The 27,022-nt window shown below is 47.2% G+C and overlaps 5 protein-coding genes across 5 annotated transcripts; all 5 read right to left on the minus strand.

The window, feature by feature from the left end:
- Window positions 1–5,039: 5,039 nt before the first annotated feature.
- Window positions 5,040–5,864, minus strand: LOC127316128 (putative F-box/LRR-repeat protein 9). Its single transcript, XM_071823862.1, has 2 exons — window positions 5,440–5,864; window positions 5,040–5,346 (listed from the first exon to the last, which is right to left on the minus strand). Exons 1-2 carry the CDS (start codon window positions 5,862–5,864, stop codon window positions 5,040–5,042), a joined length of 732 nt encoding a protein of 243 aa, XP_071679963.1.
- A 9,176-nt stretch (window positions 5,865–15,040) lies between these two features.
- On the minus strand, window positions 15,041–15,872 carry LOC127313462 (putative F-box/LRR-repeat protein 9). Its single transcript, XM_051343966.2, has 2 exons — window positions 15,457–15,872; window positions 15,041–15,338 (listed from the first exon to the last, which is right to left on the minus strand). Exons 1-2 carry the CDS (start codon window positions 15,870–15,872, stop codon window positions 15,041–15,043), a joined length of 714 nt encoding a protein of 237 aa, XP_051199926.1.
- Window positions 15,873–19,050: 3,178 nt separating this feature from the next.
- Window positions 19,051–20,089, minus strand: LOC127313461 (putative F-box/LRR-repeat protein 23). Its single transcript, XM_051343965.2, has 2 exons — window positions 19,667–20,089; window positions 19,051–19,548 (listed from the first exon to the last, which is right to left on the minus strand). The coding sequence occupies exons 1-2, from the start codon at window positions 20,083–20,085 to the stop codon at window positions 19,224–19,226; spliced, it is 744 nt and encodes a 247-aa protein (XP_051199925.1). The 5' UTR covers window positions 20,086–20,089; the 3' UTR covers window positions 19,051–19,223.
- Window positions 20,090–22,693: 2,604 nt separating this feature from the next.
- Window positions 22,694–23,680, minus strand: LOC127316127 (putative F-box/LRR-repeat protein 9). Its single transcript, XM_051346542.2, has 2 exons — window positions 23,292–23,680; window positions 22,694–23,196 (listed from the first exon to the last, which is right to left on the minus strand). The coding sequence occupies exons 1-2, from the start codon at window positions 23,612–23,614 to the stop codon at window positions 22,911–22,913; spliced, it is 609 nt and encodes a 202-aa protein (XP_051202502.1). The 5' UTR covers window positions 23,615–23,680; the 3' UTR covers window positions 22,694–22,910.
- Window positions 23,681–25,744: 2,064 nt separating this feature from the next.
- Window positions 25,745–26,548, minus strand: LOC127313460 (putative F-box/LRR-repeat protein 9). The gene is made up of 2 exons (XM_051343964.2): window positions 26,232–26,548; window positions 25,745–26,117 (listed from the first exon to the last, which is right to left on the minus strand). The coding sequence occupies exons 1-2, from the start codon at window positions 26,546–26,548 to the stop codon at window positions 25,745–25,747; spliced, it is 690 nt and encodes a 229-aa protein (XP_051199924.1).
- Window positions 26,549–27,022: the final 474 nt, after the last annotated feature.

The following is a 27,022-nucleotide window of genomic DNA, read 5'->3' on the forward strand; positions in this document are numbered from 1 at the left end:
TGTACTAAACAAACCTAAAAGAATGAAAAGTTACATTGGTGCACCCTCGCGCGGAGAAATCTAGGGGGGTAGACCCGCCGGGGCACACGTTCCGCTGTTTTGGGGGAGGAGGGGGATAACGACCGCCGGAGCACCGGAACCCCACCAAACCTTGGATGTGGTCCTATGATATGTGTCAAAGTGTGGTGCAAGGTCTAATGGTGCAAAAGTAGCTCCCCTAAACCCTAAACCCCAAACTGGGGAGGCTTCGAGCCCTAAACCCCTCTAAATCCCTAAACCACGACGCCGGAGCTGCAGAACCATGCATCATAAACCCTAACCCTAACCCTAAACCCTAAACCTATACCTATCCATAAATACTTACCCTTTAACCTAAACCCTAGCCCTAGCCCCTAAACCCTAGCCCTAACCCTACACCTAACCCTAACCAGTAGATCAGGCACACCGTCGATCGTGTGATAATGGCTCTAGCTGCGGGTATATGTGCCAAAGGGTCCCAATCTTGGTTCTCCATGTGTATATGTACTAAACAAACCTAAAAGAATGAAAAGTTACATTGGTGCACCCTCGCGCGGAGAAATCTAGGGGGGTAGACCCGCCGGGGCACACGTTCCGCTGTTTTGGGGGAGGAGGGGGATAACGACCGCCGGAGCACCGGAACCCCACCAAACCTTGCATGTGGGCCTATGCTATGTGTCAAAGTGTGATGCAAGGTCTAATGGTGCAAAAGTAGCTCCCCTAAACCCTAGACCCTAGCCCTAACCCTACGCCGAACCCTAACGAGTAGATCAGGCACACCTTCGGTCGTGTGATAATGGCTCGAGCTGCGGGTGTATGTGCCAAAGGGTCCCAATCTTGGTTCTCCATGTGTATATGTCCTAAACAAACCTAAAAGAATGAAAATGTACATTGTTGCACCCTCGCGCGGAGAAATCTAGGGGGGTAGACCCGTCGGGGCACCCGTTCCGCTGTTTTGGGGGGAGGAGGGGGAGAACGACCGCCGGAACACCGGAACCCCACCAAATCTTGCATGTGGGCCTATGCTATGTTTCAAAGTGTGGTGCAAGGTGTAATGGTGCAAAAGTAGCTCCCCTAAACCCTAGACCCTAGCCCTAACCCTACACCGAAGCCTAACCAGTAGATCAGGCACACCCTCGATCGTGTGATAATGGCTCGAGCTGCGGGTGTATGTGCCAAAGGGTCCCAATCTTGGTTCTCCATGTGTATATGTCCTAAACAAACCTAAAAGAATGAAAAGGTACATTGGTGCACCCTCGCGCGGAGAAATCTAGGGCGTAGACCCGCCGGGGCACACGTTCCGCTGTTTTGGGGGGAGGAGGGGAGAACGACCGCCGGAACACCGGAACCCCACCAAATCTTGCATGTGGGCCTATGCTATGTGTCAAAGTGTGATGCAAGGTGTGATTCACCAAATGGTGCATGGCATGGATCCCCGGTCTGACATCCCTCACCTTCGGGCGATAACACTTAACAGATTCCTGGACGTGTACGGTGAAGTGTCCCGCCACGGGTATATCGGGGGCTAGACTGTGCCAAAGGGTGCCACACATGGTTTTCAATATGTCCATGGACTAAACAAACCTAAACCTATGAAAAGGTATATTGGTGGAACCTCGCGTGGAGAAATCTAGGGGGTAGACCATCCGAGGCCCACAGACAGCCGTTTTTAGGGGGGGAATGACCCCCGGAGCACGAATGCCACCAAAACTTGCAACTGGACCTAAAACCTAACCCTAACAAACCTAAAAGAATGAAAAAGTACATTGTGGACCCTCGCGCGGAGAAATCTACGGGGGTAGACCCGCCGTCCCGCTGTTTTGGGGGGAAGGAGGGGGACGGCCGCCGGAGCACCGGAACCCTGATATATGTGGGGGGATGAACATGGAGAGTAATTTTGTATTGCACATTGTCTAATAAATAGTCATCAAAAAGAAAAACTAATTAACAAAATAAATATAAGTATTAGATGAAATAAAATAGTTAGAAAAACAAATTAAATGGTTGTTGGCGCACGGCAAAGAATGCAACGCACGGCAAAGGAGGCTTTGCCGTGCACTATTCCTGGCCGCACGGCAAAGGGAGCACCACGGCAAAGAATGCAACGCACGGCAAAGAATGCAACGCACGGCAAAGGATCTTTGCCGTCCTGGCTTCTTTGCCGTGCGCTTCTGGAGGGCTTTGCCGTGCGCCAACGCGTTGCCGTGAGGCACTTCTAACTTTGCCGTGCGGCGATACTTTGCCGTGCGCCACCATAAAACTTTGCCGTGCTTTATTTCTTTGCCGTGCGTCCCTCTCGCGCCACACGGGAAAGAAATATTTGCCGTGCAGTGCCTCACGGCAATGAAACGCTGCACGGCAGCGCCTGATTTTCCCGTAGTGCCTCCTCTTTCTCCGCTCCGTCCCGGTCTCCTCAGCCACAGAGGAGGGATCGGATAGGGTTGAGGGGTTAAACTGATAAACTGTTGAACTGTCTGGACTGCGGGTTGAGTAGCAAATTTGGAGGTGCCTAAGTGCGAAACAGGGCGACGTTACCAGGGTCGTTTTCTAATTTAATATCAACGTCCTTATTCACGATAGCTTGATGCAAATTTTCCAAAGAAAAGCCAAATTTATTAGTACTACTTAGATATGTGAACAACCAATACAAGCTACATTGAAAATAACAACGTCCAATGAAGATAGCAAAACCACTTCGTGTTTAGTGTTGTTGTTGACTAAAAGCTAGAATGAGAGTATTTGAGAACAAATTTTGGGGCTAGAATGTAGACTATTTCAGAACGGAAGGAGTATGTACCATCGATAAAATTCCCCAAAAAAAAACCTTCTCAATGGCCATGGAGTCAATTCGAGCTCACCTGATACAAAATCCACACAGCCTGAAGTCCGTCGGAGTCAAAATAAAGTGAATCCCCAAATCCTCTACCAATCTGCCACACCGAAGATCGAGTGGGGCCAAATCGGGTCAAATCTGTACGTATCCGTTGTGGACGTCGTCTTCTTCGAAACCGGCGGCGAGACGAGCTCGCCCTCCATGGCGAGGGGTCTATCCGACAATCACCAAAGGACACATGGAAGGAGCAGTTGGCCGAGCTAGTTGGGGTCAACTCGTTGGGGCCAACAACAGCAACAACCACTTAGACAGATGAACATCGATGGTGGACGTGCGAGCGAAGGAGCATCGGTGGCAACCGGCGCGGGAAGACGAGCAAAGGTGGTCGGCGTGGGTGGAGCAACTGCGAGTTTGGCAGTGAGAGCTGAGGACCTCCAGCGGCCGAGCTCGTGGTAAATAGTGGCTGCAGGGATCAGGCAAGTGGATGGGAAACATCGGGAGAGCTGCGGAGATTGCCACCGCGGGCGGGGGAGCAGCATTAGCCGGCGTAGACGGAGAAGCAGCGAAGGTGGCCAGTTTGGGCTGAGGGAACAACTAGAGCGAGGTACGACTGCGTGAGAGACGTGTGGGAATGATTTTTCCTTTTTTTTGCTGTTGAATCACAAACGACAAGTGAATGGCTGCTGGTTAACTGCCTTATCTTTGATTCTTCTCATGGCATGGCCTATTGGCTTTTAGGGCATGTACAATCACAAACGCTTAGGTAGAGGCTTGTGCAGCTAGAAAAAATCAATTCTCAAAACATGTAGGTAAGAGTCCCTCGCCGCAATGAGGAGAGCTAACTAATGCGCTAAAAATGTTCTTTGAGTGCGTGGACAATGCTGCTGATGGTAAGCACCCTAGAAAAAAAGGACGAAGCGCCAGCGCATACATAAACCTATATTCTCGGGATTGGCAAGGATTTAGCCCCATGATTCGCTACATGTGTGCATTGTATTTGTTGTGTAAGTATAGGAAAAGTTCTTCAACTTTTTTTTATGTAATTAAGCTACGAGAGCGATTGCACCAATATATGTTACATATGTGCCCCTATAATATTGGATAAGGTATGCAAAAATGATGTGCATACTATAGAGAAATGTTGCAAAACTCTCGATGTAATGATTTTGAAAATATTACACACATGGAAAAAAAATGTTACCGCCGGCTGATCCCTAGCGTTCGCAAAAAAAAGGCCTTACTGAGCAATATAAAGAAAAAACGCCATCTGATCATCACAACTTCACAAGGGTTCACAGCCCGTCAGGTTTTGGTAACTCTTGCCCAAATATCCCGTCCAAGGAGCGTTAAACCCAAGGAAAAAAATAGCGCGCTAAACAAAATAGCGTGGTATTCCAAAATACGCTATGAAGATTATAACGTGCTAATAGCGCGCTATTTTACAAAATAGCGTTTGACAAAAAAATTAAAAATAACAAATATAGTATATATATACTAAGGATTTCAGCAGCTCAAAAATTATCCACATCACAATGATCAACAAATTAAATTACAAAGTCCTGGTCGCACTGAAAGATAAAGATTTATGAGTCCAACAAGTAGATAAGTGGACAAGTAGATAACTAATTAACCTGCCAACATGCAAACAATTAAAGAGCCAACTACGTAGCAGAATTAGTAATTAATCAAAATTAGATGAACTAGATGAATAATGCATTCATTCATCATCTGATTCAGAAGAAAAACCACATATTGTAGCTCATCATAATGAAAAATTAGAACCAACTTTTTTTTCTTGGGCAGATTGCATCAGTAGATCTTACTCGTTGTGATGTTGATTCTTCTTCTTCAACATGTATGCGTCTTATGAGGATGACTGGGAATTGTTGATGTGCTTTTGTGGTTTCCAACGGGTTGAATGACTACGTTTAGAATGAGGATTTTGGAAACTCGTGGATCAAAAGATCCAACATAGCTAGTCGGCTGCTCCATTTTCTTGTAGAAAATAGCACCACTACAACGCTATAAAAATAGCGCCGCTATAACGCTACGAAAAATAGCACGCATAGCGCCGCTAATAGCGTGATTAGCACCATAGCGAGCCAAATGTGCATAGCGTAGCGTTCACTCTCCAAATACGCTATAGCGCCGCTATAACGCCGAAATAGCGCGCTATTTTTTTCGTTGGTTAAACCCAGCGCGGCCGCGGCCAGCTGGGGGCCATGTGAGGCAGCCGGAGATCCTTGATCCTGCACTCCATCGACGCACGCAACGTTCCCCCGATCGGACACCCGATGCAACAGCTGTCGGCGTGGAGTAGCTGGAGGCGTGGGCAGTGGTTGGCGAGAGCGATCAAAAAGGCTTCGTTGATCTCGCCCCCGGACAGCACGAGCTGCTCCAGCATAGAGAGCTTCTTCGCCAGCACCGTGGCGAATTCGACGTCAGGCATGTGGTAGAATCGCCTCGTCACGTGAAGGCTCCGCAGCGATGGTGCGCTGCAAGCAGGCACGCATACGAACGCAGTGGTGATCAGGATACCTAGATTGATTCAGGAGAGGTGTGCGTGAGAGATGAGCCGCGAGACGTACCTGTTGGCGAGGAAGAGCAGGAAGTTGTTGTTGACGCGGCCGCGGAAGGACTCGCAGCGGCCGGCGCTGCGGCGCACGGCGGCACAGGCTGTCGCAAGCCACCCCGCTGACAGTCCATCGTCGTCTTTGTCGGTGGCTAGATCGATGCGCCGCCACAGGAGAGGCTCGTCGAGGGCCAGCCGCCGCCACGAGGCGCAAGCGAGCCCGGCACCGCGGAGGATGTCGGCCTGCGGGACAAGGCTCAGGATGACCCACAGCACGTCGCGGGGCAGTGCCGCCCAGTCCCTCTGCTCTAGCGACCGAGGAAGATCCTCATGGTGCCTATGCACGTAGTCGTCGCAGCCGCTATCCAGTCGGTCGCGCCTGGGCGGCGGAGGTGGGGGCGGGGGCGGGGACCTGCTTCTCGTCCTCGGCGTTATTCCCATCTTGGTTCTTTGGATTTGTTTCTCGGCCGAGATCGTCGAGATCGAGCCGCAATGGGCAAAAATCGAAGGAAGAGCTTTGTCCGTGACCGTGTAGCAGAAGCGACAGAGAGATGGGCCGGAGAGCGCTAGGGAACGACGATCGGGTCCCTTCATTGAATCGGGCTTTTGTAGTGATTGATGACGAGGCCCAGCGTCCTGAAAAAACCATACTCCAGTGTATGTAAAAGTTCCATGACATGTCCATCTCTAAATTAAAGAAAAAAAAATCTCAAGGTGATGGCGAACTTGGGATGCAAGAGGACAACCAACGGGACAACCGGTGATAACGAACTAAAGCAGTGGCAGTACAAACAAAGTAACAAACTAATCTCTAAACAACGGTACAACTAAGCTGCCTCATATTACTCATCCCAAATATGAATGTATCTAGATATATACATCCCGACGAGTAATTCAATTCGGTGGGAGTAACTAATTTTGACTATGGAGAAGAGTGGATCCGGCGCACCGCTTTGATTGCTTGTGGCTAACACACCACTTTCTTGGATGGACAATGTTTTCCCAATAAATATGGATGGACAATCTCTGTTCACCCGTTTTTTTCCCTTTTCCTGTTTAGTCACTTTTTTGCTGAATGTCTTTGTTGCTTGTGTGCTCAACCGGCGAGTGAGGGGATACACTTGTGTCGTGTCCCAGGCCACGCCTTAGCTGCGGATGGCGCCACCAAGGGAGTAGAGTGTGTTAGTTGGTGGTGCCAGGGGTGTAAGTGCATAAATGTAAGTGGGACCCAAGGGCAGGTCGTGTGAGTGTGTGTCTCAGGAAAACATCTGCGAAGTTATAAGCAGCAACCCTGTAACGGAGAAGACAAGTCTGAAGAAATAGAAGGAAGCAAATTATCCCCTTCTCTCTCTGCTTGCTCTGTTTCTTCTTTCTTCCTTCACACGTCTGTGTGTAGTTTGGATCTAATCCTCACGCTGATCTCCACACCAGCAAGGGGGATATTACACTTGGTATCAGATTTGGGCGTTTCTCTGGTGGCTATCGCAGGTGTTCGTGGTGATTTCGCGCTCTTGATCTTGAGTAGTAATTCCGCTGCCGGGTTGTGCTTGGAGGAGGTTGATCTAGATCGATTTTCCTCTAAGCGCTGTAATTCCTCGCGTCGGTCGCTCGATCAAGCAGCAACACACCACGGCGCCCGCCAAACCGTCGCTGCAAACCCAATTGGTGCTCGACGCAATGGGTGACTCGGCCGCGGAGACGATCGCGGCGATCGACAAGCTCCAGAAGAGTCTCGATCTTCTCCATGGCGTGGTCGCGGGAGTGGATACGACGCAGCAGCAAATGCGCGCCCAACTCGATCATCAAGCCGAGGCGATCGCGGCGAGTGCAACCAAGCACGACGATACGGCGCGGATTCTGCAGGCGCTCTGCGCCCAACTGAAGATCGGGAACAGCAGCGCGTCAGCGCAGCATCAGCACGAGAATTCCAAGCTCGACACCACCATCGTCGTCAATGGCGCGCTAAGCACGTCAGCGAGCGCCGCACACAAGGACAAGGCCGTGGTCGGGGAGTTTTCCCTCGATCGCGGTGGCGCAGGATTTCTGGGCGGGGGTGGCGCCGATGGTGGAGGATTGGGAGGCGCTGGTGGCGGTGAACCGGGAGGTGTTAGCGGCGGTGTACCAGGTGGAGCTGGGAGCGGTGGATTCGGTGGCGCAAGCGGAGGTAGAACCTTCCAGCAGAACCATGACACCGGCGGGCGCACGCAGATGCCGAAGATGCCTTTCCCACGTTTCGATGGTACACATCCAAGGATCTAGCGTGACAAATGTTATGACTATTTTCGTGTTTTCAATATCAGCCCAGCACTCTGGCTCACAACTGCAACACTGCATATGGAGGGGAACGCTGCTATCTGGTTGCAGGCGTATAAGCAGCGACATTCTCTTGGTCAGTGGCCGCAATTCATCATGGCCGTCGAAGCAGAGTTCGGTGCGGATGACCAGCGGAGAAGCATGAAGGCTTTGCTAGCTCTTAAGCAAACCACCACTGTCCAAGATTACCAGAGAGAATTTGAGACTTTAGTATATCAAGTGTCGATGCACAATCCAAACTATGATGAGCAATTCTTCATAGCCCAGTTCATGCGGGGACTAAAACCTGAGCTGCGTGCAGCAGTGGAATCACAAGTGCCAGAAACAATGGAAAGGGCTTACCTCCTGGCACGAGTTCAACAAGAAATACAAGAAGACAGTCGTGGCAAAGGGCACCGAGCTCCTTATCAGGCTCGCGCAGATATAGGCAAGGTGGAAGCTCCCAAACCAGGATTCAAGGTTGCCACAGGGGACTTGTGGAAGGACAGGCAACTACGTGAATATCGCCGTGCTAACCACTTATGTTTCAAGTGTGGGGATAAGTATGATCCCACACACCAATGCGGCCAGAAGCCAGTGGCAGTGGCAAATGTGTTGGAGCAAGCTGAAGATCCAATTCTGTTGTCGGATGAAGTTCTCAATATAATGGAAATGCATGATCTAGCTGAGGCACAATTACTCAGCCTATCCCTGAATGCAATGGCAGGATCAGAAGACTCCCATTGTCTTCGGTTGAGGGCACTTGTAGGCAACCAGGTGATGTTAATTTTGGTTGACTCAGGAAGCAGTAGCAGCTTTATCAACTCAAATATGTTGGACCGTATTCACTGTGATACTGTGGAGATTCCGGCACTCAAAGTAAAAGTGGCAAACGGACAGTATATGTCAACAAACAAGCTTGTTCCTGCTCTTTCTTGGTGGTCACATGGTGCCACTTTCACCACGCCCATGCATGTGCTTGAATTAGGAGGCTATGACGCCATTTTGGGCATTGATTGGCTGAAATTGCACAGCCCCATGACTACTGATTGGGAGAAAAAGTTTATTTCATTCCCTTATCAAGGCAAGCAGGTTACATTACATGGAGTTCCAGCTGCAACACCTGCCAATATCAAAGAAATTCCAATTGAGCAACTGGCCAAAAGGAACAAGGGAAATGAAGTGTGGGCTGTTGCCATTGTGCATCCTGATTATACAGCTGAGCACACTGAATATCCTTGTCCTCAGGAGATCCAAGCGTTGCTCTCTGAATTTGGTTCAGTCTTTGCAGAACCAACTGAACTTCCACCCCAACGCCAATACGATCATAGCATTTCCCTCAAGGCAGATGCCTCACCATTCAATGTTAGACCTTATAGATACAGTCCTGCACATAAGGACGAGATAGAGCGGCAGATCAAAGAGATGTTGGCTGCTGGCATTATCATACCTAGTATGTCTCCTTTTGCTTCACCAGTTCTTTTGGTACAGAAGAAGGATGGCTCATGGCGGTTTTGTGTAGACTACCGGCGATTGAATGAGCTCACAATAAAAAATTTGTTCCCTATGCCTGTGATAGATGAGCTCTTGGATGAGCTGGCTGGAGCTACAATTTTTTCCAAGCTCGATCTCAGGGCTGGATATCACCAGATCCGGATGCTGCCCACGGATGAGCACAAGACAGCATTTAAAACACACCAAGGCCACTACCAGTTCAGGGTAATGCCATTTGGCTTGTGCAACGCCCCAGCTACATTTCAATGTGTTATGAACACAGTTCTTAGACCTTGCTTGCGTCGTTCAGTCTTGGTTTTCATGGATGACATTCTGGTCTACAGTTCTTCGCTGCAAGAACATGTGGAACATTTGAAAGAGGTACTGACATTGTTAAGGGATGAAAAATTATATGTGAAGTCTAGCAAATGCTCCTTTGCATACTTCTCTTGAGTACCCGGGTCATATTATTTCGGGAGATGGCGTGTCCACGGATCCTCACAAGACGCAAGCCATGCAAGACTGGCCGCAACCCACAACTGTCACTGAACTTCGGGGTTTCCTCGGCTTAACAGGATACTACCGCAAGTTTGTGCGCAACTATGGCATAATCGCCAAGCCACTGACCACATTGCTCAAGAAAAAGGGATTTCACTGGGATGACAAGGCAACAGAAGCATTTCAAGCTCTCAAGCAGGCTATGTCCACCACACCTGTCCTCCAGTTGCCAGATTTTCAAAAACAGTTCACAGTGGAAACTGATGCCTGTGACACTGGCATAGGCGCTGTACTCATGCAGGACCAACATCCTTTGGCATTTCTAAGTAAGCCATTGAACTCCCAGCACCAGCAGCTGTCCATTTACGAAAAAGAATTTCTTGCCCTCATTATGGCTGTGGAAAGATGGAGACCATACTTACAGCGAGGCGAATTCCTTGTCAAGACAGACCATAGCAGCCTGACATTTCTGGAAAGACAAGAACTACAGTCGCCACTGCAGCGCAAAGCAATGGCTCGGCTCATGGGACTTCAGTTTCGCATCATATATAGGCAGGGAGCAGAAAATCATGCTGCAGATGCTCTATCGCGCATTGGACACCTCATGTCAATTCAAGCCTGTTCAGTTGTTCAGTCAGCTTGGTTACAAGAGGTAGTGAACTCATATGTCACTGATCCTGCAGCTCAAGAGCGTCTAACTCGCCTAGCTCTGACAAGCCCAGATGAGCATGGGTATGAACTGAATCAGGGCATTATCGAATTCAATGGACGCATTTGGATCGGCAACAATGCTGCCATTCAAACCAAGATACTTGCAGCTCTTCATTCTAGCGCAGTTGGTGGACACTCAGGGGTACAAGCAACCTATCAGCGCGTCAAGCGTCTTTTTGCTTGGTCAGGGTTGAAATTGGCGGTAGAGGAGTTCATCAAACAATGTGACATTTGCCAACATGCTAAACACTCCAACACACATCCAGCGGGTCTCCTACAGCCATTGCCAGTACCAGCGGGTGCATGGAGAGACATCACAATGGACTTCATTGAGGGGTTACCTCTCTCTGAAGGCTTCAACGTCATTCTCGTGGTAGTGGATAGGTTCACCAAGTACTCCCATTTTATTCCCTTGCGCCATCCATATTCAGCACCAAAAGTGGCGCGTGTGTTTGTCGACAACATTGTTAAACTCCATGGCATGCCGCACTCGATCACATCTGATCGGGATGCCATCTTCACAAGCAACTTCTGGCAGTTACTATTCAAGGCTCTGGGAATAAAATTGCAATACACCACGGCATACCACCCACAGACTGATGGTCAAAGTGAGCGTGTCAACCAGTGTTTGGAAATGTTCCTACGTTGCGCTGCTCAGGACGATCCCAAGCAATGGCGAGCTCTTCTACCACTCGCTGAATTTTGGTATAACTCAACATTTCATACTGCCTTGGGGTGCTCACCGTTTAAAGCTTTGTATGGCCATGAACCCAACTTGGGAGCAATGCCAGCCGTCGAGGAAGAATCCCCAGTGGCAGGTATGTTGTGGGACAGAGCCACTCAGCTGGACATCCTTAAACAACGACTGACAGAAGCTCAGAATCACATGAAGACCTACGCTGACAGCAAGCGATCGGAGCGGACATTCCAGGTGGGCGACAAGGTTCTGTTAAAGTTGCAACCATATGCTCAAGCTTCCGTCGTCAATCGTCCTTACCCGAAATTGGCATACAAGTTTTTCGGGCCATACACCATCCTAGAAAAGATTGGACAAGTAGCCTATCGCCTGGAGTTGCCTGCTGCTGCAAAAATACACAATGTTTTTCACGTTTCACAGCTGAAAGAGTACCACTCAGATTTCACTCCAGTTTTCTCGGATATACCAGAACCACCTGAGCTGGACATAGCAGATACACAACCAGAGAAGATCCTCGACCGCAGATTCGTCAAGAGAGGTAATGCAGCTCTTCCCCAAGTTCTCATCAAGTGGACAAATATCCCTGAAGATTCAGCAACATGGGAGAATTGGGACACACTCAAGAGCAAGTTTCCTGTTGTTCTGACTTGGGGACAAGTCAGTTCTCCTGGAGGGGAACCTGTCGTGTCCCAGGCCACGCCTTAGCTGCGGATGGCGCCACCAAGGGAGTAGAGTGTGTTAGTTGGTGGTGCCAGGGGTGTAAGTGCATAAATGTAAGTGGGACCCAAGGGCAGGTCGTGTGAGTGTGTGTCTCAGGAAAACATCTGTGAAGTTATAAGCAGCAACCCTGTAACGGAGAAGACAAGTCTGAAGAAATAGAAGGAAGCAAATTATCCCCTTCTCTCTCTGCTTGCTCTGTTTCTTCTTTCTTCCTTCACACGTCTGTGTAGTTTGGATCTGATCCTCACGCTGATCTCCACACCAGCAAGGGGGATATTACAACTTGCAACCAAGACTTTCCACATTTAGCTCATTTAGAATGAGACGTTGTCCATTAGGTCATCGCCTTCTGCTCATAACGACAGAAGACAAACACGAGCTTGTTGCTTGGAGACCTCATCTTTGATTCACCTCCCACGCCATGCTATGATACCTATTTGTGGGAGTTTCGACCATGTGTCAATCATGCCCTTGATCGAGCCTTCGGTTACCCATAAAGATTAAAATCTTCGCGTACCCCGCCTTCATCGATCTGCTCAGCACCAAGGCCAACTTTCTCTTGAGAAGTTGCGCCACATTCAATGCTTGTGCTCTCTGCGCCTGAAGATGGATGCCACCTCTTCTTCGGCTGCTCCTTGCCATCTGCATACTAGCAGTGCAAGATATTACCGCCCCAGTGGCGACTCTCTGTCGACTTGGCGTGCCAGCATCGCGGTAGTTCTCTAGAATATTGCGAATGCCCTTAACAATCTCATTTTCAATGTTGCTCCCATCGTGCCACTGATATTATTCGGCATGCGGCTGGGGATCTATCTATGGAGAGCCCAATTTCCCATTATTTGAAAATCTTAGGTGCCACTAAAATTCAGCGCCTCCGCCAATTCCTGCGACAACAATGAGTGTTATTGCATATTTGACGGTTCTCTAGAGAGGGGTGTCTCACGAAGGCAAGACAAGAAGCGACCAGGCTCAGGATGACCCACAAGGTGTCGTGGGAAGCGCAACCTAGTCCCTCCTGCTACGCCGAACAAAGGAAGTCGTGATGATCCACGAAGTCCTTGCGGCCGCTATTGAGCCGGTGGCGGCCGGATGGCAGATCCATTGCTGGGTTTCTGTTTATCTTCCTGGATCTTATTCACATCTTGTTACTTTTTAGGTTTACCGAAATCGAGCTGCAACTGCAACGTCTGCCGACTAAATATAAGGAGTGGTTTCCATTTAGCAAAAAAAAACAACTTTTATGAAGTGAAATCAAGGTTACGTCGTTCACTAGAGAGGTTTTACCTTCACCTGACACCTGAGCTACTCGATTGGATATATGAATGATTCAGATGATGTAGAATGATAGCAGGTGCTTTCTCATTAAACATATGAAGGATACAGAGGAGAAAATACATAAGGCGATCTTGAGGCGCCTCTAAAACTCATCTAGGGTTTCGTCCCTCTCGCTGGCGATGCTGCCGGTCCGCTTCATCTCCGGAGGCCTTGGAGCCTTAGAGACGTGGCGGGATGGTGATGCGTCGGCTACATCCTAAAGTCAGAATAAAGTCCTCTCCGTCTATCCTCGCTCGGTGGTGTGTCTAGCTCCAGCGGAGGGCGAGTGGAGTCGTCTGTCCAGCATATATCCTAGGATCCGGTCGGTTTTCTTATTTGCTGGTGTGCTTTAAAGTCAATCTCTTCCGGTCTACGGTTTTCATTACTAGCGATGGTTGTTGCTCTGCTGCGCTGGTCCTTTGGGGTCTTAGCACGACAACTTCTCGTATGTGTACTACAAACAAATTCTACTACGACAAGTTTTGCCTTGCTCCGGTGATGGAGGGCGAGGACGGCGGTGTGCCTTCAGCTCGCGCTAGTGTATGTACTCGTCGTTGATTGGTCCAATGACCTATTTGTAATTTTTATTACTTTTGGGCATCTCTGTACTTCTGTTGATGATTATTAATATACCGGTGAAATTTCACAAAAGAATATGTATGAAAAAAAAGAGAATCCAGAATGCACCTCCCTAATTTTGGGTTACTAATGCTCTGCCAATAAAATGAAGTGGTTTTCTTTTTTTCAATTCATCCCAAAGTAAGGGGTTTAAATTTTAACAAAAAAGTATAAATGGCTCCATCTCGATGTCTCCACATGGCTAAAATAATGGGTATTTTGGGCACTCTTCTAGATTTAAAATCAAATGTGAAAATTATGTTGATGCAAAAAGTAGTGTATTTAATAGCTAACAAACCGTTGAATATTTACGCTAGCCGATGCACAGAGATATATATGATAAACTTTAAAGCTTATTTGGATAGTTTCTTTGCAATGGTTTGTCTAGACGAAATTCTAAGGTAACATTTAATAATCTTGTAGTGCATCGTGTAGGTTGTTCATGTTAAACTTTATGGAACATTGGACATGTATGTTTCGGGCTACTTACATAGTACTATTTTTGCCCAAACACAAGTTTTCGGCTTAAAAAAATCCAGAGTAATTTTTCTTACTACTTTGTAGAGGATATGATAGCATTCCAAAGAAAAGTTGTTGTCATACTGCGTGATTTGGAATAGAATAAGATAAGAGGCATTCTAATTTATGATCAATCTACAGATGAAGAAAATGGATTTGATTCTGACATTCGAAACTATTGAGTTCATAGGGAAAACACCAATGAGACGTAGCCGAAGAAAACATCACAATTCCTGTTTGCATCATGTTCACCAAACCACATGAGTTAGTTGACTGAGATATGCAAATAAATCATGTTCATTGCTCGATCCAAAATGTTTAAAGTAAGCCTCATGTTAAGATAATCACTAAGTGTCCGTACATATCAGTATGATATCATTTGTTTCGCTAAGCTCCGAAATGGAGGGCAAATAACCCTTTACTATTATTGAACGCACGCCATTCCACTAGTAGAGAGAAAATGGGGAGCAGATAAGTGATAACCTTTTACTATCGTTGAAATACCCTCTACGGCCAACTATTTGTGATTTATTTTGCAATGAAAAACTGATCAGGGAATCGACCATCCGATGACTTCACCTGCCTGTTGATAGCAATTTCTTTTGGCCATATTTTTTTTCTTGAGGAGATTTTTTTTTTTGCCTTCTAGGTAGTACAAAAAAACCTATTGCCATTACAGCCGGATTTTTTTAGGCTCTTCGCAGCCGGCCCAAACGTCCCGTCGTCCGAGTATGCGGGGCCCAATACACAGTTATCATCTGCAGAGGACGGCCAGATAGGGCAGCCGGAGATCCTTGATCCTGCCCTCTAGCCTCGCACGCAGCGTGCTGTCAAACGGCCTATAGGTGTAACAGCTGCCGGCGTCGAGCAGCTGGAGGCGTGGGCAGTGATCGACAAGAGGGGCCAACAAGGCTTCATTAATCAAGCTCTCCGCCAGCACGAGCTCCTCCAGGTGATGGAGCTTCCTCGCCATCATCGTCATGAACTTCTCGTTAGGCGTGTTATCGAGTCGGCCCCTGCCCGTCATGTGAAGCCTCCGTAATAATGGCGCTCTGCAAGCACGGGCATGCAGCAGATCAATCGATCATTCGATCATGATAGTCTGTACTCTGTAGATGAGTTGTTAGATGTGAGAGGCGAGGCGAGATCGATACGCGAGCGTATGTGTACCTCTGGGCGAGGAAGAGCAGGAAGTTGTCGATGACGCATCCGCGGAAGGACTCGCAGCGCCCGGCGCTGCGCCGCACGGCCGCAACTGCCATCGGCATCCACCTCGCCGGTGAGCCCTCGTCGGCAGCGACGGCGAGGTCGATGTGGCGCCAAAACAGAGGCTCGTCGTGGGCTAGCCGCCGCCACGAGACGCAGACGAGCCCGGCGCCGCGGAGGATGTCAGCCTGCGGGACAAGGCTCAGGATGACCCACAGCACGTCACGGGGCAGCGCCGCCCAGTTTCTCTTATCCGCCGACCATGGAGGATCGGGATGCACGTCCTGGCAGCCGCTCTCAAGCTGGCGGCCGCCGGAGGGCTGACGTCGCGGTGGATGGATCTCTCGGGTTCTGAACGTCCTCCTAGACTTTTTGACCATCTTGTTTCGTTAGGCTTTTTGCTCCACTCCAGATCTAGTCAAACATGGGCCTGCTTTCCAATATATATAGAAGGATTTCAGAATTCACGTTTGACCTTGCATGAAGATATGAGTTTTTTTAGGGACATGAAGATGTGAATTGATGGAGTCTATTTGACGTGCATGAAGAAATTATCACGGTTTGACTGTGAATTTGGCCAATATGGATAGGTAACTTTCTATCTAATTAGCCGTCTAAATATATCTAAGATGGAGAGGAATTTTAATGGGTCCTACTACTAACTTTATGTGAGCCAATAAGAAACATGTGTTGAGTCATGTGTAATACTCCCTCCGTTCTGAAATAGTCTATATTTTAGCCTCAAAATTTGTTCTGAAATATTCTAAATTCTAGTTTTTAGTCAACAACAACACTAAAAACGAAGTGGTTTTGTTTATTGGTTGTTGTTATTTTCAATGTAGCTTAAATTGGTTATTCACATATCTAAGTAGTACTAACAAATGCAATACTAGTTTATCTCATTAGACTAAATCAGAATGGAGGAAGTATATAATAATCTTGGTCACATCTCTAGAAAAAACAATGTAGAGCTAGGATAGAGAGTTCCCTAGGCATATGCTGACTCAAACATTACTCTGTTTTATCACCCATTTGATCGAGGGCGTGCAAAAAGGTTGTTTCAACTCAAATTATTTGATCTTAGGTTGCACGGGAAATTCAAGGATTAGGCCTAGTTTGACAAAAAAAAATCAACTTCTTCCAGAAACCATCCCACTTCAAATTCTTGCAAATTCCTAATGATAAAGTTGGTTTCATTTTGTTGCTTCCTGTCTGGATCTTATCTTACCTAATGAAAACTAGCAATACCTATTCAACGAAGTTATTTCTTATCATGTTTTATTTTATTATTTATAAAATATAATAATAATAATAATAATAATAATAATAATAATAATAATAATAATAATAATAGTAGTAGTACTCCCCCGATTCATATTACTTGATGTTAATATAGATGTATCTAGACACATTTTAGTTGTAGATACATTCATTTTTGCATCAAGTAATATGGATAGGAGGGAGTAGAATGTTTATAATGTTTATTATTTATAATGAAAACATTATTTCTTATTATGTTTTGCTCACTTGATACTGTTTTTTTTGCGAATTACCCCTTTTTCTTATCATCCCGTTATCCGTGTATAAGCTAGGAATTTCATCAAACAGGTTAAGTGGAAGGTCGTTTTGTCTTTCCCTTTTGTGTCTCGTGGAGCACGTGATTCCGCTTACCCAATGTCGAGAAGTAGTCCGACATGCATAACACATGCTTTCTTGGCCTTGCCGCTCACCGGTGTGGGTGCTACAATGGGACACTACGCGTGTGCATAGCTCCGTCATGCGGCGCACGGAAGCCTCATGACGTGGTTATCCCTGGCCCTAGATTATGTGATTGATCATTCCTCATTCTTCTCGCCAGTTCGAATATAGATGGTGCGGCGATTGGCAAGTGGAGTGTGTAGGTACGGCGTGTGGTGGCGAGGGGAGCTTCCATGTTCGGGGCGCCTTATGCACTCCACGCTGGATTCTCAAACCCATTAGTGCCACACTATTCCAACGTAATGGTTGTACATGGTTGTGGGTATTCCGGTCTTATCTCATCCGTCGGGTGACGTTGGAGATTCGTGCTAGTACATTTTGAAAAAATCAACCTGTACCTTGTTTATTTTCAACCCATATAAGCAACAAAAGTTTACATGTCCATCTTCAAGCCAAACTCATCCCCTACTTCTCTCAACAAAAAAACAACATGTCCCCTACGCCGTGCTCGTGATTCTTTCTCTTCCTACACTATTTTCTTCCTTTGTTAATCTACAAATTCTTCCATATTTAGCCTCTATGCTTCCTAACATGGTCTAATCCCGAGCCTGTATATATGTGTCTTGGGAAAAAAATACACATGCCTATTAACGTATTGGAAAAATTAACTTATATGCTCATTCTTACGTACAATTAATATGATAGTAAAAAACTAATCAAAAATATTTCTATACATCTTCTATAAAATGAAAATACTGAAGGGGTATGATATGTTAAAACTATAAAAAAAGAGGGGCTGAGTGATATGAAAGGGGTATAGCTTAGGGTATATTGTCAAAGAGATTGCACGAATCTAAGCGCACAATTGGACGTCCGGGATAAGCCTGGAACTTCACATACATGTAGAGTTGTATTTTAGATCGTCACAACTGCATATATCTTTGGGGAATCCACAGCCACCCTAGTATCAACTGGTCGACGTGTGACACCTCTCAATCACGTATGCTACCCTAGCCTCCGCCTATCCGCCAAGAAATCAACCACCGCCCTCCACCTTAAGTCAGTTCCTCCTCCTCCGGCCACCCTTACCAGTGTTAGGAGGAGTAGAGAACTCGATCTATGAGTGAAGTTTTCAATAAAAGTAGATTTTTAAGACATTAGTTTATGGTTTTATCATCGTCTTCTTTTTGGCCTCCTTATTCAATGGAGATAGTATCATCTATAATAAGTGATCTTCAACGCTTTGTTTGACACATGGAAAAAAATAGCGTGCTATTCCAACGCTAATAGCACGTTATAGCATATCTGGAGAGCCGACGCTACGCTATTTCGACGCTATAGCGCGCTATTCGCGTTAATAGCACGCTATAACATGCTAATAGCGTATTTTTTAGACCCACGTTATTTTGTTATAGCGCGCTATTTTTTTCCTTTTGACATCAAGATCTTATTCCCAATGTCAATGGTGGTGTTGGAAGGTTAATTCTCTCTAGGTATGGTCTTTAAATTTTGCTTCGTCGGATCGATCTTGACCTTTTTCTCATGGTTGCTTGCGAGGAGCATTGTTCTCGCAATATTTACACCTGATGCTACGTCCTCGATAATAGTGATTCGTATTATTGGCTCCCTACAACATCGATCAGGCTGTTCGATTGCTTTTTCCTGAAATACTGGTGTTGGTACTCTTGCCGATATTTATTAATTATTTTAATGGTTGCTCGCGTGTACGTTTCACACTGCGGCTGGAATTAAAATTATCAAGAACTCTAGGTTGTTTGCCATTTATGTCATTTTTTAGAATAGTATAAGATGGTATTCTTGGGGAAGAAAGAGTTTGGAAATCTCAAAGATTTACTCGTTTCTCTAGGTGCTCACCGTTCCGCGATTTTTCCCGAACCGAACACAAGCACGGAACCATTCCGTTCCTCGCTTTTCCCGAACCGAACACAAGCACGGAACCATTCCATGACATTGGAATGGAACCATTCCATTCCATGCATCCTGATTCTCAAACCGAACACATCCTTATATAATCACTCAAGTTGATGTAGTACTATCCTATAACCTATGAACTGCGGGTGCGGCAGCCGGAGATCCTTGATCCTGCTCTTCAGACTTGCTCGCAGCGATTGTTCGGTGGAGCGCAAGGCGCGTGTCGTGCGACAGCCGCCGGCATCGATTGACTGGAGGCGAGGGCAGTGGTCCGCGAGAACAACCAACGAAGCTAGCGTGATCAGGCCGTTCGACAACACGAGCTTCTCCAGCATAGGGATCTTCTTCGCCACCACCGCGATGAACTTCTCGCTGCAGGTCATGTCGAACCGGCACGTCACGTGGAGGCTCCGCAGCGATGGCGCGCTGCTTGCAGAGAGTTGCAGACACGCACACGGATGCAATTAGCAAGGATATGTAGATCATCAGATGCAGATTCAGAGATTGATCGATGCGCGCGTGCGTACAGGGTACATGTACGTACCTGTGGGCGAGGAAGATCAGGACGTCGCGGTCGACGCGGCCGCGGTAGGACTCACAGCGGCCGGCGCTAAGCCGCACGGCGGTAAACGCCATGGCTTGCCACCCCTCAACGTGCTTTTTATTGCCGCCGGCGAGGTCAATGTGCCGCCACAGCAGCGGCTCGTCGAGGGCCACTAGCCGCCACGGGGCACATGCCAGCCCCGCGCCACGGAGGACTTCGGTTTGGGGGAGCAGGCTCAGGATGACCAACAGCACGTCGCGGGGCAGCGCCGCCCAGTCCCTATCATCCGCCGACCGAGGTAGATCTTGGAACACGTCCTTGCGGCCGCTGTCAAGCCGGCGGCGGCGGCGGTGTGACGGCGAAGAAGTGTGTGGATCAACTGCCGGGGTTCTGTTTCTCTTCCTCGACCTTATCCCCATCTCGTTTCTGTAGGTTTACCCAGATAGAGCCGCATGCAATGGGTGTGCCGGCAAAATAGAAGGATCCAGGAACAAAGGAAAGGTTGCATGTGCAGAACAAGACATGCTACGACGGAAGGAAAATAAATAGGGAAATAGGGAGAGGGCTTGAAACTCAAATTAAAATTATGGAGAGGGCTTTGGAAGGAAAATAATTTTATGGGACCAACTCCACCAATTAACACGTGGCTAGGAAAAAGATAAAAACTGTTGGGATATTAGGTTTTCTTTTTTTTCTACATCTAAATTGACGTGCATGCCACAAGTCTATTGGTGAAATTGGTCAAGGCCGAATTTATGGGTCAGGTCCCATAAAATCATTTTCCTTTGGAGTGACCGTGGATCCCTTGTTAAAGCAAATCTAGCCCACACCGTAAACTATGGTCCTTCAAAAATACAGTTTGAATTTGAGTTTGGCAGAAAAGACATCACAATTTCAAAGTGCAAAGGGCCTACCTTTTTTTATTTTACCTCCTCCTTCTACCTCCGAAGCAACCCGAATGCGACAGGCACGGTCGCCGGCGGTATACTTGCCAGACACGCTCACCTCCCCAAACTCAGGCCCAGCCGCGCTCGCCGGCCACGCTCACCGGCCCATACTCATCGTCCCCATACTCTCCCCGCGGTCGTCGTCCCCTAACCCACTTCCATGGAGTAGCAGCTCTGACCGGCCGCCGCATATGACAAGAAGAGGAGCGGCTCCACATTTGGCGAAATTTGTACTCAAATTCGCAAATAATAGGCCATAAACGAGCCTCTATGTTGAAAAACGGCCAAAATTTTGCGTGTTGTGGTGGAATTTTGCCGGACTCCGACGAGTTTAGCGGAGGAAGGCAGCAACTAACTTCCCTCATGTCAGGCATTGACCGGTTTACATGGCCCTCTCTGTTTTCTCTCTAAAACCCTAGAAAGAAGGGTCTTGAATGTAACATTTCGGTGCCCTTTAAAACAATTAAGGGCCGGATGGTTTTAAGGGGTCTGTTCTAGTCTCTTTTTTCACCTAAAATTGTAAGATTAGGTTATTTTAAGGGTTTGACCACTTTTAAGGAACGGACTCTGCAGCTGCAGGTGCGGCAGCCGAAGATCGGTGACCTTGCTCTCCATTCTCTCTTGCAGTGTGTCGTCGTCAAGCAGCTGGCACTACACAACACTGTAGACATTTGCTACTCCCTCCGATCCGAAAAGAGAATGTGCATCCTAGTAAAATATTTTACTTTCCTTTCCACTTCCAACTCGCGAGAACAACTATATCCTACTTTCACCAGAGTTGTTGAGAATGATGCATGAATCATGTAAGAAATCTCTAACTTTTACCACATTAAAACTAACTAATACGTTCTGTAAAAAAAAAACTAATACGTGCTACACCAGACATAGAAATGGAGCGAGAGGGCGAGGGAAAGAGAGAGAAAGGAGAGAGAGAAGAGAGTGAAGAGGGAGTAGGCAGAGTCCGTCAGCGTTGTGGCTGGTCCAATCGGCGAGGCCGAGAGGAGATGTGGTTGGGATAGGGATTGGGCGAAAAATGGACTAGAGTGATTGGACGAAAATACTATTGCAGTTTGGAGAGATTGCAGTATGCACGAACAAAACCGGTGGAGTGGATTAGGCTAAAGAATTGAGGTATTAGGCTAACGACATAACACCTAACTTTCTAGAAATTTAATTCGGCACATGGGAGTATATGCTCCTGCCTCTGGAAAAATATTTGAAATGTCAAAAAAATTTGAACAAAAATTTCCTCGCTTACGTTTCGACATTCTACGTACGTACATCCAATTTCTCAAAAAACCAACATTTTTGATGACTTGTGTGAAAAAGACAAAAAAACGTTACCTACACTGCCATTTTTTTGCACCAAAATTTGTCTTTTTTACACGCGACAGTAAAAATGTCAGTTTTTCGTGAGACCAATTTGTAAACGTGTAGAACTTCGAGATGTACCTATTAAATTTTTTGTCTGACTTTTTCAACATTTTGAAAATGTATTTAAAATAAAATTTAAAAACCGGGAGCATATGCTCCCAGGTGCCAAAACACCACTCTCTAACTTTCTTTTTAAATACTTCCTCCGTCTATAAATAGGTATTTGAGGTCTTTCTAAATTTAGATGTATCTGGACACTAAATATTGTCTAGATACATCTAGATTTAGACAAATTTCAGACATCTATTTATAGGAGAGGTAGTAGTAGAGATTTTCATCGGAAAGAAAACCACATCCCAAAAGGTAGCAACATAGCTATAAGAAGGTTGTGTGTCCATTAGAAATGGAAGTTGAGAGAATAATGCTTAGAAAAAGAAAGTTCAAACATTTGGAAAAGGCAAGGAAATAATTAATAAAAAAAGGTACTACCTCCATACCAGTTTACTGGGTATTACATCTTTCAAGGAGAAAGTTTGACTATAAATTTGGTCAATAAAATATGAGATATATGTCACAAAAATTATTCCATTGGATTCATATTTAAAAGAAGTTTTCAATAGTATAATTTTTGTGATGTAAATCTTATATTTTATTAACTAAATTATTAGTTAAAATTTTGTCTCGAAATGCATAATACCCCTGTAAACCGGTACAGGAGGGAGTATTCAAATCAGCCTGCCATAAAGACCATCTGAAAAAGATGATTGTCATGTTCAATGTTCTATGGCAAGAAGAAAATGATTACTCAATATTAATCATCCGACAAAATTCACTTGCAAGTACCAATTTCTTTTGGCCTTCCGGAAAAGATAGAAAAAAGCGTCATACGATAATTTACGGCCGGACAGATTTTCGTGAAGCACTCACGGCCCCCTGAAACGTCCCGTCCGCCGGAGATCCTTGATGCTGCTCTCCACCATCGTACGCAGCGTTCTGTCGCTCAGATGCAAACAGCGGCCGGAGTCGAGCAGTTCGACGCGTGGGCAGTGTTCGACGAAAGCGGCCAACGAGGCTTCACGGTAGATCAGGCCGTCGTCCGACAGCACGAGCTGCTCCAGCAGAGAGAGCTTCTTCGCCACCACCCTGATGAGCTTGTTGCTGGACGTGGTAAATCGGCTCGTCACGTGGATGCTCCGAAGCGATGGCGCGCTGCAAGCACGCACGCGATCAGGAATTCGGGATTGGTTGATTCGAGAGAGGTGAGAGGCTAGACGAGATCGATGCGTGCGTGCGTACGTACGTACCTGTGGGCGAGGAAGAGCAGGAACTTGCCGTTGACGCGGCCGCGGAAGGACTCGCAGCGGCCGGCGCTGCGCAGCACGGCGGCGCGCGCCATCGCCTGCCACCTCGCCGGGGCGTCCTCGTTCTCGTCGGTGGCGGCGGCGAGGTCGATGCGCCGCCAGAGAAGAGGCTCTTCCTGAGCTAGCCGCCGCCACGAGGCGCACACGAAGCCGGCGCCGCGGAGGATGTCGGCCTGCGGGACAAAGCTCAGGATGATACACAGCACGTCGCGGGGCAGCGCCGCCCAGTTCCTCTGCTCCGCCGACCAAGGAAGATCGAGATGCATATCCTCGCAGCCGCTGTCAAACTGGTGGTGGTCGGAGGGCCGACGTGTGGGCGGATCGATCGCTCGGGTTCTGATTCTCCTAGACTTTTTGCCCACGTTGTTTCCTATTTTCGTTAAGTTTTTTGCATCTCCATCCCAGATCGAGCCGACATGGGCTAGAGTTCACGTTTGACCTTGCATGAAGATGTGGCTCTATGGCAGTCCGTTTAATTACCTCTCCAAGTTACTTAGACTTTAGACTACAGGGTTTATCGTCTTTTCTTTTGGTAAACACACTACAATCCAGACATCACAAATATGCCTATAAATGCACACACACACACGCTATATTCCTATGATCATCTTGGAGAGACTGAGTCTAAAAACTAATTCAGTGGATTTTAAGATTAACGAAGTTACCACTAGCGGCTCACTGTGTCGTCTTCTATTGAAGAATATTCCGTCTCAATGGGACACTAAATTGTGAATCCTAGAATTTAAACTCTGCTAAGTTGAAAGTATCATTGTCTTTCTAACCATCCATCCATAGGTTGGTTCTCTATATGGTTTATCCTCCATTCTGCAAAGGATGTACATCATGTGGCCTAGTTCAATAACCTGTTGATTCTTGTGCACGGGACCTCACGTGCACTGTTTCATCTGACTTTATTGTGTTTCTATCTAAACTAAACAGAATTAAACTAACTTTGAAACATTGTAGCATGAACCTTAAAGAAGGAAATCCGCGACTTAAACATGCACGGAACCTTCTATGTGCACAAGATAAGAGCATTTCTCGTTGGTTTAACAACTCATATATATTTGTATAGTATATAATTTTATTTTATCTTACATGAAGTCATGGATTATGACGTGGCACAAATGGTAGAAACTGTTGATAATATATATGCATAGCTCCTAATAATGTGTTCCCTTAAACAAAAATGTAGAAATAACTTTCCCAACAACATACACCGGAATTGTAACTGATTTATTGTACTTCTTCTGTCCAAAATATAAGGCCACCACCTTTTCGATAATGGGCATTTTATTACTTAAAGTTTAAGTATTACACTCGGCCTCTGCATAACTAAGATGCACACAGCCATAAAGACACAACTAAAACAAAGCACGATACAAAGCACGACAAGGAGCAGCAACAAATCCTAAGATTAAGATGACCCAATTCGGAGGCTATGTTGCCACCCATGTTGGATAATATAATCCTTCGCCGTAGTTTCCAACCGTACAGATACCTCCGTAAATAGGTCTATGTGCTCCAAACACTGAAGAGACGACCATGAACGGAGTAAAGCCGTGCACCGGTAGATAACATGCAAAATAGAAGAATTTACATTGTTAAAAACCTTGTCATTTCTACATAGCCATAGCGACCAAATAACTGCAATCGATGCCACCCTAATTAGTATTTTGAACCTATGATCCACCCCAAGAAGCCAATTACCAAAAATGTTGGCGACACTACATGGTGGGTATAAGGTAGACCCTATTTGGATGATTGACCATATAGATCTAGCAAACTGACAATGAAAGAAGAGATGATTTATTATCTCACTGTGATGACAATACACACATTTCTTATTTCCTTGCCAGTTGCGCCTAGCAAGGTTGTCTTTAGTAAGAATGACGCCTTTCCGATGATGTAACTCATAAACTGTTTCATGTAAGGTGACTACTCCATGGAGTATGTATCTACCTTGCATGAACGCGGTTTGAGTAGGACGTACCACATGATCGGCCACCGAATTAAGACGAATGGTCGCGGCTTATAAGGCCACCACCTATTTTAAGGTAGAACTTGACTAACAATTTGAACAACAAAACATGAGTTATATGTCACCAAAAGTATACTATTGGATTCATATTTAAAAAATGTTTCCAAACAATATATTGTTGGTGTCATATAGCTTATATTTTATTGGTCAAGTTATTGGTGAAAGTTTTGACTCGAAATACTGACATGGTCTTACATATGAAAACCAGATAACAGAGGGAGTAAGAAAAAAAGATCAGGTAATTTCATCATCGGCCACTTCAGTTGTCGCTTGTGATTCAGTAGCAAAAAAAAAAAATTAACTTCGAAAGAGGATAGGAAAAAAGAAGAGGAAAGCCATATGATCATCTAATACATCACATCCCAACCGGTTTTAGTTGTCGGCCCAAACGACCCGTCGGAGGAGGAAAAGGAACCGCCCGCACCAGCCCTATCCGTCCTCTAAAGCGGACATCCTGCAGGCGCGGCAGCCGGAGATGCTTGATCTTGCTCTCCAGTCTCGCCTGAAGCGACTCGCCGATCGAATTGAAAGTGTGACAGCCGCCGGCGTCAAGCAGCTGGAGCCGTGGGCAGTGGTCGACGAGAGCGGCCAAGGAGGAGTGCTCGATCCGGCCTTTCGACATCACGAGTTCCTCCAGCATAGGGAGCTTCTTCGCCAGCACCGTCATGAACTTCTCGTCGAGCATGTCAAACCGGCTCGTCACGTGGAGGCTCCGCAGCGACGGCGCGCTGCAATTAATAAGCCAGCACCCAGCAGAGCACGCATAGGAAACCAATCAGGTCAGGATCAGTGGATTCAGGAGAGGTGTACGTGAGGGGTGAGTGACGCGCGCGTATACGTACTTGCCGGCGAGGAAGAGCAGGAAGTCACGGTTGACGCGGCCGCGGTAGGACTCGCAGCGGCCGGCGCTGCGCCGCACGGCGGCACACGCCCTCGCCTTCCACGTCGCCGGCGGGTTTCCGTCCTTGTCCTTTTCGGCGGGGAGGTCGATACGCCGCCACAGCAGCGGCTCGTCGAGGGCTAGCCGCCGCCAGGAGGCGCACACGAGCCCAGCTGTGCGGAGGATGTCGTCTTGCGGGACCAGGCTCAGGATGGTCCATAGCACGTCGAGGGGCAGCGCCGCCCAGTCCCTGGTTCCCCTCCTCGATCTTATTCCCATCTTGTTTGTCTAGGTCTACTCAGATCGAGCCGCATGCAAAGGTGTGCCGCCAAAATAGAAGGAAGGGGTTTGCGTGATTGCGTGACGGTCCGTTTGCGTCCCCCATAACCGAAAATGCATCGGCCCCTCCAGCGGGGCGATGCAAAGTGACCGGCTCTCCACGATGACGCAAACCTGGCCCAAATATACGTCAGGTTTGCGTGGGCCAGATTTGCGTCTCCACGAACGATGCGCGGTCGCGTCGAGTATCCGCCGAAACTGACGTAGGACCCGCGCGTCAGTGGCAGGCAGGCCGATAACATTCCCGCTAGTGGCCGTTCCCCGCGCGAAAAATCAAAGTAGACCGGCGCGATTAGTCCAGAAGCGATGGACGTCCTCGCCGCCGCAGCCACCACCATGGATTCCGAGGTAACCCTCGCACCCGCCGCCACCCTAGACTCCCACATAGCCACGACCATAGCCACAATGAAGGCC

The sequence above is a fragment of the Lolium perenne genome, chromosome 7, assembly GCF_019359855.2.
Source record: "Lolium perenne isolate Kyuss_39 chromosome 7, Kyuss_2.0, whole genome shotgun sequence".
NCBI classification, from domain to species: Eukaryota; Viridiplantae; Streptophyta; class Magnoliopsida; order Poales; family Poaceae; genus Lolium; species Lolium perenne.